At 43.8% G+C, this 14,184-nt stretch overlaps 1 protein-coding gene across 2 annotated transcripts in view; it reads right to left on the bottom strand.

The window, feature by feature from the left end:
* LOC147106674 (voltage-gated potassium channel KCNC1-like) overlaps window positions 1–12,696 on the bottom strand; it is a 394,337-nt gene extending 381,641 nt beyond the window's left edge. For both annotated transcript variants that reach the window (XM_086007702.1, XM_086007701.1), the window contains exon 1: window positions 11,774–12,696. In XM_086007702.1, coding sequence (XP_085863828.1) covers window positions 11,774–12,427 — 654 coding nt within the window. In that variant the 5' untranslated portion in view covers window positions 12,428–12,696. The remainder of the gene's footprint in view (window positions 1–11,773) is intronic.
* Between the last annotated feature and the right edge of the window lie 1,488 nt (window positions 12,697–14,184).

Raw genomic sequence — 14,184 nt, forward strand, 5'->3', positions numbered from 1 at the left:
GTGGCAGAAGGGCGGATGATAATAATTGGTTATAGAGGCCACCAGCAATCCTGTATCAACTTTTGCTGAATAAAAGTCAATGGTGTTGATTTTTGATTGAAATCTCAGTGACTTTCTAAAAGGGTTTAATACTGTGTTGACAGGTCCTTGCCTTTATTATGTGCTGTCATCCCAAAATCTTTCCCAAGCACAACAAAGTACTCAGTTGACACATCGTAGTTGTTTAGAATAGGAAAATCCTCAAGGGGGACTCAAATATAAGTGGAGCTACGATCCGTCATCTACAGGAAACTTTCGATTTACCGGCACCTAAATAACCGGAAATCTCGGTTAACCGGCAAAATTCAGGAGTAGGTTCAGGTAAGTTTTACTTCATATTACTTGCCTTCCTCGATCTGTTACTGTGCAATTGGGTGTGGCTGCAGCTGTTGCTAAGCTACAGAGACGCTTGGAACTTGTGGCCATTGTTCTGCACCTGTTGCTAAGCAACAGGGTTTGTTGCTTTATACGGAGCTCTCAGCTCTCCGTATCTTTTACTATAGCTCTCGGTTATCTGGGTTTTTTGATGAACCGGCACCACGTCGGTCCCGTCGGTGCCGGATAAAAAAAAAGTTTCCTGTACATTAATGCACTTGTGCTCCTGAATTATGCCCAATTCTTGCTGAGGTCTGGAGAGTTTTGATTTATGGAGCCCTATACAGTAGGAGTTGAATAAAGAATACACAGAAAAAAAGGTAAGAATTATTTTCTTATTCATTTTGTGTGGATTTTATAGATCTAGCTAAGGGATGATAGTACTGGGGGAGTGGAACACTTCCATTTCAGAAAGCCACTGTCCATTAACGCTCCCAGCTCCGGTACAGTATAGTTAGAAACAGATTAAACCTCCCTCTACACTGCCGAACAATCTTCCTCACCCCCTCCTGCACTGTTGTGATACATATGAACAGACTTTTTTATGCATTCATGCGATGTGGGCATGGCTGGCAAAGCCAACATTTATTGCCCATCCTTAATTGCCCTTGAGAAGGTGGTTCTGAGCCAACTTCTTGAACCGCTGCAGTCTGTGAGCTGAAGGTACCCCATAGTGTTGTTAGGGAGGGAGTTCCAGGATTTTGACCCAGCGGCGATGAAGGAACGGCGATATATTTCCAAGTCAGGATGGTGTGTGACTTGGAGGGGAACTTGCAGGTGGTGGTGTTCCCATGCACCTGCTGCCCTTGTCCTTCTAGGTGGTAGAGGTCGCGAGTTTGGGAGGTGCTGTCAAAGAAGACTTGGCGAGTTGCTGCAGTGCATCTTGTAGATGTTACGCACTGCAGCCACGATGCGCCAGTGGTGGATGGAGTGAATGTTGAAGGCGGTGGATGGGGTGCCAATCAAGCGGGCTGCTTTGTCCTGGATGGTGTCGCGCTTCTTGTTGTTGGAGCTGCACTCATCCAGGCAAGTGGAAAGTATTCCATCACACTCCTGACTTGTGCCTTGTAGATGGTGGAAAGGCTTTGTGAAGTTAGGAAGTGAGTCAATCACCGCAGAATACCCAGCCTCTGACCTGCTCTTGTAGCCACACTATTTATGTGGCTGGTCCAGTTAAGCTTCTGGTCAATGGTGACCCCCAGGATGTTGATGGTGGGGGATTTGCGATGGTAATCCCATTGAATGTCAAGGGGAGGTGGCTAGTCTCTCTCTCTTGTTAGAGATGGTCATTTCCTGGAACTTGTGTGACACGAATGTTACTTGCCACTTATCAGCCCAAGCCTTAATGTCGTCCAGGTCTTCTTGCATGCGGGCATGGACTGCCTCATTATCTGCGAAGTTGCAAATGGAACTGAACACTGTGCAATCATCAGCGAACATTCCCACTTCTGACCTTATGTTGGAGGGAAGGTCATTGATGAAGCAGCTGAAGATGGTTGGGCCTAGGACACTGCCCTGAGGAGCTCCTGCAGTGATGTCCTGGGGCTGAGAGATTGGCCTCCAACAACCACAACCATCTTCCTTTGTGCTAGGTATGATTCCAGCCAGTGGAGAGTTTTCCCCCCGATTCCCATTGACTTCAATTTTACTAGGGCTCCTTGATGCCGCACTCAGTCAAATGCTGCCTTGATGTCAAGGGCAGTCATTCTCACCTCACCTCTAGAATTCAGTTCTTTTGTCCATGTTTGGACCAAGGCTGTAATGAAGTCTGGAGCCGAGTGGTCCTAGTGGAACCCGAACTGAGCATTAGTGAGCAGTTTATTGATGAGTAAGTACTGCTTAATAGCACTGTCGATGACAACTCCCATCACTTTGCATATGGCAATGTCAGACAGGAAAAGACTAAATGGTCAATCTAGCCTGTCCCATACAATCATGATGCCTTATACATCACAATACAGACACTCCATACTCACCTGGAGCCATGTAATCTCCTGGGAGAGGCGAAAACCAGATATAAACCCAGGCCAATTTGGGAAGAAAATATCTGAAAAATTCCTTTCCTGACCCTTTAGGCAATCAGAGCTAGTCCAGGAGACCACATTGACCCTGATTTATTTTATAGGTTACCTACCCCTTGTATGTATTGATCTCAGCCCCAATCAGAAACAGATCCAGCTCACTCTTGAAGGAATACAGCAAATCAGTGTTCACCACATGAGCCAGCAACCTGTTCCAGTGCTCCACTATTCTCTGGGAAAAGAAGAACCGCATAACAACTAACCTAGTTCTGTCTTTCCATAACCTGTAAGCGCAACCTCTGGTCCTCCCTAACCTATCCAATTGAAATAGTTTGTCCACCTGAACTTACTCTAGTCCCCTCATTATTTTATAAACCTTGATCAAATCACCCTTGTGCCTATGCATCTCTAAGGTATAGAGACCCAGCTCTTTAAGTCTATCTGGGTAGCTAAGGTATTTTAAACTGGGAGTTAATCTTATGGCCCTCGTCTGTCCCTTTTCCAAAGCCTCAATATCCCCCACCTTGTGAGGGGACCAAACCTGGACACTGTATTCGAACTGAGGCCTAACCAAAGTCTTGCACGAAGACAAAATGGTATGTTTTGTTTTGTCGTGAATTGTCCTGTGAATGCAACCAAATATCCTGTTTGCTTTAGATAGAGCTTCATGGCATTGGTCATGAACCTTTAGAGAGTGACGCACTGTGACCTACACCTGCTCCTAATTCATATGTTTGTATGTGACACCCAGATCTTTTTCATTCACCACTGACTTTTGTTCTGTTCCCTGAATATTTTTCTATTTGCTACATCAGACATTGTGTGGTATCTCTGAGATTGCCAGTTAATGTTAAATTAAAAGAACTGGGTCCATTCCACATAGGACTTTCGCAGCCAGCGGACAAATGAAACTCTCATCCCCAGTCTAAACCAGATTAAAACTCAGGTCCCAGAATTGAAAGGTCATTGTCTAACCACATTGCACCATCCAGTCTCCTGGCAAAATTTAAGACAAAATCCCAAGATCCCACAAGCAAGAGTATTTTCAGAAACTGGCAGCTGCTGAAATGCATGGTTAAAAATTAACATGACAATGAGATTGCTTAGCTTTTTTTGTTTTGGGGAGGAAGGGAAGGGAGTGTTATGGATGAAAAAAAGTAACGACTTGATTAATAATTGAAATCACTGGAGAATGGATTAGGTGGCGCAATGGGCCAGACTCTCAGCCTTTCACCTTTGACACTAGGTTCAGATCAAGCCCAGGTTGGATATTTAGTGAGGACAGGAACTGAGGGGTACAAGAGGTAGAGTCATTACTTTTCCCGGACTTTGGGACCAACTTTGATGCACCATGTGACGGGACTTTCTGTTCCTGTATATTCTTATGTTCCTCCCAAACCTGCGATCTCTACCACCTAGAAAGACAAGGGCAGCAGGCGCATGGGAACACCACCACCTGCAAGTTCCCCTCCAAGTCACACACCATCCTGATTGGAAATATATTGCCATTCCTTCATTGTCACTGGGTCAAAATCCTGGAACTCCTTTCCTAACAGCACGATGGGAGCACCTTCACCACACAGACTGCAGCGGTTCAAGAAGGCAGCTCACCACCACCTTCTCAAGGACAATTTGGGATGGGCAATAAATGCTGGCCTTGCCAGCGACACCCACATCCCATGAACGAATAAAAAAAAATGTACCTGACCTGGGAGTGCTTGATGGAACAGGTTAGAGGAAGCTTTAATCTCCATTTAATCCATGCTGTACCTAAACTGGAACTGTTTGAAGGGGCAGGTAGCGGGGATTTTGCTTAACATTTTCCTATGTTTTACCTGACCTGGCAGCATTTCACGGGCCAAAGAAGAGGGGCCTTTACTCTAGGGCAGATGTTGCAAGTGCTCACATTGGGGAGGGGGCTGGCCTGCTTCAAGCAGGGATCAGAAAATTGCTGGCTGCAAAGGATTTGAAAAATCTCTCCCATCTAATTGAACTATACCTGACCCAGGAGTGATGCTGACACTGGGTGCCTGATTTGGGAAGTCCCATTCCCCAGTACAAGCATGCACAAAATATGTAAAAGAGAACTCATTAAAATGAAGCTAGTGGAGAATATGCCCTAGATGGCATAGTGTAATCTTTCCTCTCACACACACTCTGTGCTCACACACAAACACCCCCACATAACAAGCTTGAACATATGGGGAACAGGCTCTCTGAAGCTTGCAATTTGCATTACATAAATAATTCATTAAGTTACTTACATCCCAGAACTACTACACATCTCCACCCCCCAACCCCCACCCTCCTCCCCTCTGGCAATAATATCTGAAAATACTATATCTGCACCTGACCACTCTGCAATCTTATTACTAAGCAATCGATCTAATTTTAACAGGCTTCAGAAACAGGATGTAACCAGATGGCTGACAGCCAATACCCCTAACATAATCTACAACCACCACATGGGAAATCTGAAAAAAATATATAAACATGCTATGACTTGACACTCATTTTGTGCCATTACATGTTTTTCTCTGGATTTTTTACTCTCTTGAAGAAACTAACTGGGGTTTTCTGCTTTCCCCATTCTCCAGCACACCATTTTCCTGTCTGTTAATATGAATGGATGGAAAATCATGGTCTGGTGAGCACACAAGCAAAAAACCCTAGCTACTGAGTCCAGCACCTCACCCACAAGTAACCATTTGCATATGAACCTGGACAGTGAGTGTTGGCAAGATATTCAACAGGATACGGGGGTGGGTAGAGGTATTACGGCCCAGGCGAACCCTATCCTCACCCAAAGCCTACGTGTGCACTTTCCAGCAGGAGTCACTGGATAGTGATCAGGAGCAGGAACCCTGACAAGGGGTCTGAGGCCAACTGTAGCACTCTGATTGTTCTCCCATCAGCATAGATCAGGGATGCAACTTATTGCCTTCCTGATCCATGTAATTCATTACCATAGCAGACTGCGTTTTGTGTACTGTGTTTCTAAATAATTGTTCCTAATTCATATGGTATTGGAAGAATAAATTTTACGAGTGACTCTTCCAGTTTGGACAGGAAATTGAACCGTTTCAACACATTTATAATTTGGAGTAAGATCTAAGTTTATATTTTATTTTTTGACTTTTTGGTGGGTTTTTTATTTATCAAAGTGAGGGATGGGAAATGGGACAATTTCAGCATCAAGTGTCACAGTGTCAGCATCAAGTATTTCCAGGTCAGGTACAGAACAGTTAGGTGCAGAGTAAAGCTTCCTCTACATTGGCCCAACAACATGCGTCAGGCAAAGTCTGAAAAGAGCATTCCTCCTGTACCAGTGCAACATTTTCCACTTCCCACATCAGCCACCTGTGGCTTCCCTAGACAAGAATGATTGTGAAGCAGAGCGAGTAGGTGACCTAAAGGTGAGTAGAATATTTGGGAAGCAGTGACCACAGAATAATTAAGTCCAGTACAAAAATAGGAAAGCAAAGAGAAAAGTCAAAACATGAATAATTGACTGGAAAAAATATAATTATACCAAGAGAAAAGAGACTTTTTCCAGTATCGTAGAAATAGAATCGTAGCAGTGGAAAATATTTAAACCGGGGGTGGAAAGGGTCCAAATCAAGTATATTTCAATCAGGGAAAAAGCAAGTATCTTAAAGACTGGGGTTCACAGAAGAATAGTGAAATTAGCTCAAATTTAAAACCAGGGGAAAGAAGGATTTAGCACATGGGGCAGATAATATTTATTTTAACATCAAGGACAAATATAAAGAACATAGGAAATCTTCAAAAAGAGACATTAAAGTCACATTAGTAGTAAGAGAATAGTCATAACAAGGGTAGGGCTGATTAAAAAAAGGAGGCAATACTTTGCCTCAGTTTCCACAGAGGAAGTGGATATTGGGATTGTAAAGCCACCGGAGGGGTGTAGAACAGTTAGTTATTATTCAAGATATGGTAACAAAGAGGTTACTCAAACTTAAGGCAGACAAACCATCAGAGCCAGATGGTTTACATCTGAGGATCCTGAAGGAATGTAAGGAAAAATATCAAAACCATGATCAGTGCAGAAAAATGGAAAGAAAGCTGAAAGGTTTGCTACAAATGTATTATCAGTCCCTATGGAGACTGAAGGGGATGAGAAAATGAAGAAGTTGGAATAGTACCTATTTAAGTGGGAACCGGAGATGAAGTTCCAGCAAGGAACAGGAAAAGAACTATAATGTTTCAAAATACTTTGAAACGAAAAACTGTGCCAGGAGGCTGGAGGGTGGCAAACATGACACCTCTCTTCAAAAATAGAGACAGGGATAAGCCAGTAAATGATAGGTGAGTTAGTATCACTTCAGTCTGTAATATGGGATGAAATTACTAAGGGCCAGACACTACATTTCTAAAAGAAAAGTCATGATTGACGAAACTAATAGAATTCTTTGATGAAGTAACAGTGAGATTTGTTAAAGGAAATTCAATGGCTGTGATTCAGTGTGGATGTTCAAAAAGCATTTGGTGAGGAATCACATTTGGCAAAGATAATTGCATGCAGAATTAAGAGGAACGTTGCCACATAGATAGATAGTTAAAGGGCAAAAACCAGAGGGAATAAGGAAGTTTCTCAGAATTGAAAAATGTGAGTAGTCTTCGACAAGGGTCTATGTTGGGACTGCCCTTATTTGCTGTCCATATAATATATTTAAAATCTTCATTATGTCTTTTCTGTCAATTTTTTTCCATTATAAATTCCTATTTATTATGGAAGCTACCTATATAAACTTGTTACACTGTAATTACACTCTCCTGCCAGTGATGGTACTATACTGCCTCAGTTTTGCATCTCCCAGCTCCTCAACCTATACTGCAGAAAAATCCCTTTGCACCAACAAATTCAACTCAAATTACTGTGCATTTTGCTATTTAACTATAAATAATAATGTAAAATCAAAATATTAAATAATAATAAAAATAGAATGTATGACTTTAAAATGGTGACTGAGTTACACCTGCATGCCCTGGTCCAATTATTCTTTGCCCTCTAAACCTTACTTCACCTGAAGACTACACTTGGTCTTGATTCCCTGTGTGAAATACAATGAAAGACTGACTCGTGTATATATAAATGACCTGGACTTAGGAATTGAGGGGGAATTATCAAAATGCGTTGATGACACTAAATTGGGAATTATGCCAAATTGTGATGAGGATTGTTATAGACTTTCAGAATGGCAGACAGGTGGCAAATGCAGTTCAATATAGAAAAATGTGAAGTCATATATTTTGGAAATAATAATGAAAGGAAATACATCTTAAATGGTATGATTTTAAATGAAGCAGAGCAGCAAAGGAACCTTGATGTGCAGCTATGCAGGCTATTAAGGGAGCAGTGCAAGGAGATAAGGCCACAAGAAAAGGCAAACAGAAGCTTTAGCTTTGTATCTGGTGCCATAGAATACAAACTGCAAGGATGTAAGTTTGAACTTATACAAGACCTTAATTATGCTGCTGGAGTACCATGTGTATTTCTGGGCACCTCATTGTAGGAAAGATAGAAGAGCAATGGAAAATTTGCAATGTAGATTTACTAGGATGTTACCAGGATGGAGTTATAGTTATGAAGAGAAGTTTGTGGAGTTGCTATGTTTTCATCAGATCTGAGAAAGTTAAGAGGTGACTTGATAGAGGGCGTCAAAATAATAAGGGTTATGGCAAGGTAAATAAGGATAGATTATTTCCAATGGGTTAAGGAAGATGGTAAGAAGAAGGCACAAATTTTAAGATAATCACAAAAGGAATTAAAGCAGAAGTTAGAAAAAAATGACTTTCCACAGGAATAGTAAAAATGAGATATTCTTTACCTCAAGCCATTGTTACAATCAGAGCGCATGTTTTTTAAAGGAATTCAATAGTTGCCTGGAAAGGGTGATGTTAAAGGATTTGGGAAGTGAACAGGAGAATGAGGTTTCAATGTGGTGTCTCGTGTGGAGAAACACATCTAGGGCAGGCTTGATGTCCAAATGTATTGTTTCTGAGCTGTAATGTTCAGTAATTTCATGCTTTAGTATCAACTTTCTGGCAGTCAAGTGCTTTGGGTCCCATGCCCAGCAGGATCTGGATTGGCGATCCTAATTTCATGTTGATGTAGGGCCGAAGTAGACAGAGGTGACTTTTATCCCACCAGTCTGCTTAGATTTGAGCCAAGGTCCCAGGGGTGAAAGGACAGTGTCTAACCCACTGCATTTTCCAATTTCACCAACAGTATTGTATTAAAGAGGCAGCATTGGCATGGAAGTGTTTGGTGCAGTGGCGTAAATGCCTTGAAATGTCACATCACGTGCATGACATTAGAACTAATGTAGCAAGCTCCCCACCCCACTTAAATAAAGATTTGGCCCAACATTTGTTTTTCATGAAGATAGTGTCATTCTTGATCATGATGAAGAAAGAATTGGCAGACTAGAGAGTATCATAAATATTATTGATTAGCATCACTGAGGAAGGTCAAATGAAAAACGCACACCTGTTCTGCCCAGAAGTTGTTTTCAATAGCCCTCTCCCATAGCTTAATCCTCCTTCAAAAGAACCCCCCCCCCCCCCACACACACACACACACTACTCCCCACCTCTGCCGAATCTTGTCCCTGGCTCGGTATTGAGCTAGGCTGGCTCGGTTATTAATGTGCAGTTCGCTAACTTGCCCTGTATTGGTCCCCAGTCGATTATAAATTCATTCAAGAATGAAAACACCATGAAACACAATGATAAACAGCAAAGCAATCCGATTTAGACGCTCTTACTCACTTTCTGAATATGGAATTAATTATAAACATTGATTCCGGACAGTACCATGCTTATTTTCGTTTGGTCTTTGACATCAAGCAGTTCCCTCAAAGCGTTTGTTCCTCGCACTGAAGGGGCATTTATTCTCTCTATCTGCTATATTCTATATTTCAGTTTACAAATAGTAATATCGGCGATGTTACGTTAAGCAGACCCAAGTAATTTCATTGGTAATGTCACTATTACTCTCTCTGGTTGCTGTTAGTTGGGGGCAGCACATTTATGAAGGTCATTTGTCTCTATCTTGTCTCAGGGTCGAAGAATCCACACCAGTTCCGTACAACAGCTCTAAAGAAGCATTAGTGGGCAATCTGTGGGGCCGATCCCGCTCTTGAGTTGTGCAATTTGCAAGAATGGATATTATTTCATTTGCATCCACCAGATTCAAGGTCAATATGCTTATACCTCTGTCCGAGCATTGCATCAAACCAAAGGGTTAATTTCCCAGCTTCAAATAAAAGAATCTGTGCTCCGTGACGGTTTGTCTGTCTATCTGTATTTCAGTATTTCTGCGGCTCGTGTGCTGCTTTGTTGACAGTAAACAGCCTTTTCACTTCCCCACTGCGGAGATTTCAGGAAAATGGGACGTGGTGCCAGGTACCACCTGCTGGAGCATCGAGGAAACACCCACCGCTTCCTGAAACCCTCGACCTTCCCGCCTGAGTGCCTCTTTCTCTCCCTATCTCAGATTCTGGGAACCAGTACAGTAAAATAACACGCAGAAACATGCTTTGTTTTTTTACTGCATTAAGAAGAATTGTCCCTTTGAAATAACGGCGGAAGAAATCACATTGGGCATCTTGGATAGACATTCCACTGACTCTGGTGATTCCTCCTCCAAAACACGTCGGGATTGGCGCAGGAATGAACCTCTATACATGGGAGGGAGAAGGGGGGACTCTGGAATGTATACAGCCCAAGTAGCATGTAAACGTACTGAGAATGGCTTCAGCTATCTCACATATATACACAATAGTGCGTGTATTAAGTTAAAGGCGCTATATAAATATATAAGTTGTTGCTGTTGTGTACAGCTACTTGTTGGATTGCAAAATATTCCCGAGTCCTCCCTTCTCCCTCCCATGTTCCTATAACCATACATTCCCAATTCGTTCGGAAACCAGCACAACATTCCGATTTCATTGAACATCGCTACCAATTTTGCCCCAAAAGGAGCACACCTCCCCACCAGGAATCTGATGCTTTGCAAATCTGAAAAGGGTGATTTCATTCGTTGGGGGGTGAGACGTTTGAGAGAAGGAGGAAACACCGTATTATGTACAACGCCACCAGCCAGCTAACAGTCTTTAAATAATCTACAAATCGATTTTTGTGAGGTCAGCGATAATAATGCATCACAACATCTAGCCAGCAACAGAAGAAAAGCTTTAACGCTCAAGACACATCTCAGCTGCTCGCAGGAGCTTCGTAGAATGGATAATTAAATATGAACAATTTTATATGAAATGTCATACTTTGCAGGATTACTGAAATGTACATTTGCACTTACAGGTGCTGTGATTGTATTAGTGTTAGGTCTTTACAGTAAACGTTGTTTGTGTTAATCTTGTTATTTCCAGCCTGAGCTTGTTTTTAACCGAAGACCAATGGAGGCACAGGACCGAGAATCACTGACTCCCTTCTGTATTATGACTCACAGCTCCTTTTAAAAAATATTTTATATTTAAAACTGGGACATGAGGTTAAAGTGGCGACTCTCGGATTCCTCTGCAGTCTGCACCCAGGGTGCACGTCTGTGGAATATCAATGAGCCCCAATTTGAAACGCACTCCTGCTGTGTGTTATCTCAGCAGCTTGGATCAAAGGGACCAGTTCTCCGAAATGATGCGAGTCCCGCGTTACATTATATATCCAGTTCCCTGAAAACCTTCCAAGAATCCTGCCAATGTTAATTAACAGTGCCGATTACCAATATTTGTATCTAAAAACATGTTCACTGGCAAACTAATGTCATAACAGCCCCTCGGCAAAGGACACCTGGTACTGCGAAGAGGGGCTTCTGCGCTCACTTGAACCGCACGAATATCTGACACCTCCATCCCCAATACCTGCTGAAAGACGTTGAATTTATTTATTTTCCCCGCGGTTTTGCTACAATCACACGCGGGTTTGGTAAACCTGTTCCAATCTGCAGTCTTCACATCTCACTGTGGCAAAGCGGGAAATACTGGCCCTTAATTCAGCTTTCCTCGAATTCTTATGCAATGATTATGCATCCCTGGGTACCCCAGTCTAGTTTGCAGCATTAAGTTCCTCCCCCTCCCTACCTCCCCAAATGACTGTTTTGTAATCCTGCTGCTCTGGATATTAATTCAATGGGGGCATGCCCTTTACATTCATTTTATTTAGATGTATTTCTAGAATTGCCCCTCAATTCCTTTGACCAACAGGTTCCTCCTTTAGATGTAGATGGGGTTTGAATGTTGCAGTGCTATGTGGAGATTATTGGTAAATGATTTTGAAATGTAATTGTTTTCCCTTACCCGTGCATATTTAGAGGAATAGGGGTCTTCAAAGAGAGCCCAGATGCGGCGTTGCCATTTCCTCCACCAGCCGGCTTTCGTCCCAGCTTCGGGGGAGCAATCTCCCAGGGCGAGGCGCTTGGTGTCCAGCTCGTCTTCCGAGTCCCCGACCCCGTCTCCTCCGCCCCCGCCGTCGCCGTCGCCGCTGTTGAGATCGGGGGACTCGAAGCTGTCCAGAGCCTCCTCGGCGTCGCGGTGCTGCCGGTAGGTCATCCAGCAGCAAGGCTCCACGTCCGTCTCATCGATGCCCCAGAAGGCGATCTCTTCCTCGTACAGGGGCCCGCACACGTCGGCCGGGCAGTGCAGCTTGCCGGTGCGGTAGTAGTTGAGGATGTGGGCGAAGACCCCCGGGTGGCGGTCGAAGAAGAACTCGTCCGCCTTGGGGTCGTAGTCGAAATTGGCGAAGGCGCCGGGCTCGGTGAGCCATGCCAGCCGAGTGCCGGGCAGGGTCGTCAGGGTGCTCCGGTACGTTTCGTGCCTAGTCCCTCCCACGTTTATCACGATGCGATCGTTGTCGTCGCCCTTGCCCATCTCCTCGATCAGACATGTCGCGGAGGGAGGTCGCTTTCCTGGTGTGCTGCCGCGGGAGGTGGAGACATGGACTGAGCTGATCATTCAGCACCGCGGACAGCGGCCAGGCATCTGTCCGCCGCCCCTCCGCCTTCTCCCCGCCTCTTTCCACCCCCCACACCCACCTCTCTGCTTCTCCAGGCTCAGGTTTAACCAGCACCTCCCCGGAGCCGCCGATCAGAGAGCTTCAGTATCGATTAGGCATGTGTTGCATCTACATTGTTATTATTGTTATTATTATTGGAGGCCGGTGGTGCTGAAAGGAGACAAGCGAGAGAAAGAAAAGACAACGCCACTGGAAGGAGGAGCTCTCACTCGCTCTCTCCACCCCCCCCCCCCCCCCTCCGCCGGCAGCAACGCTGCGCAGCCTCGAATTCAGCTCCCCCACCCCGCACTCCTCCTTCAAGCGCCGTACAGAGTCCTACAGCCTGTGACAGCTGCCAGGAGGCTGTGTCATGAGCCACACTGACACAGAGATGTACTCACATTTAGAGAACCGCAATGCTGCCCATTCACAGAACTACTACATTAGCGTTACGTGCACCTGTGCCAAGCCATGATATTTTTGCGGCCAAGATTTTTTTTTAAAAGCAGGAAGGTAGGTAAGTATGATGGAAGTCAGGAGTTAGACAACACAGACAGAGACAGACAGAAACACCCAGACACACACACACAGACCGACACAGACATAGGCACACACAGATACGCACACGCAGACCCACACACAGACACACACACATACATACAGCACACACACATAGAGACATACACACACAGACACACAGCACCTACATACGGACACACACACACACCACAGACAGACACACACACACACAGAGAGATATACACACACACAGACATCTACATTCAGACACACACAGACCTTATGCGTTCTGACAGAGATTATTAATGTTTGCTCTCGAACTGAGCTAAGGGACAGTTTCTCAAAAGCTCTTGTGCCCGGCAACGTTTATTTCTGCTGCAGGGATCTCAGTGTCAATCACGCAGACTCCATACTTCAGAGGTCGTTACTGTTACTGTTGTAGGTATATCGATATCAGTGTCACACAAAACAGGATTAATAAATATCCGGGAGTGAATTAAAAGGCAGTATCAAGGGGGTTCAGATGATGTGATAACCCACTAAAGAAAAGTAATTTTAGTTTCTGAATGTCATCTGAAATATAAGATGGATTTACTATATTTAACACTTGGCAAGGACGTGTTACTTTATATGCATAAGTAGTTTCTTTATGAGGAGCTGTTGCTGCCTAGCTGTACGTCTTGTGCTTTGTGTATTCATGTATGTCTTGCTTTATGAATTCAATGCACATTCTGTTTTGTGTGTGTTTTTATGATGTGGGTATGCTCCTTTTTACATTTCTATTTCCCTGGGAAATTAAATGAATGGTGCAGAATCACTATTACATTGATGAAATGTTTGATGTATCATTTGTTTCTCATTCTGTACTTTCGTATGCTGTTACGTATGGACTGAATTTTTTGATGTGTGTGTTACTCGTTATGCTTATTGTTCTGTACATCACGGTAGAGTTACTCAGGGAAGTATCTGCAGCTCAACTATTTCCAACTGCTTCATCAATGACCTTCCCTGTGTTCTAAGGCCAGGGGTGGGTCTGTTTGCTGATGATTCCATAGCGTTCAGCTCCATTTGCAATTTCTATGATAATCAAAAAACCCTTGCTAGCATACAGCAGGACCTCGACAAATCCAGGCTTAGGCTGGCAAGTGGCAGGTAACACTTGTGCCACATAATTTACTCTATCAAACAAGAGAAAACT

The sequence above is a fragment of the Somniosus microcephalus genome, chromosome 15 (assembly GCF_052327205.1).
Source record: "Somniosus microcephalus isolate GS21.2 chromosome 15, FLI_Smic_1.0, whole genome shotgun sequence".
Classification (NCBI taxonomy): domain Eukaryota; kingdom Metazoa; phylum Chordata; class Chondrichthyes; order Squaliformes; family Somniosidae; genus Somniosus; species Somniosus microcephalus.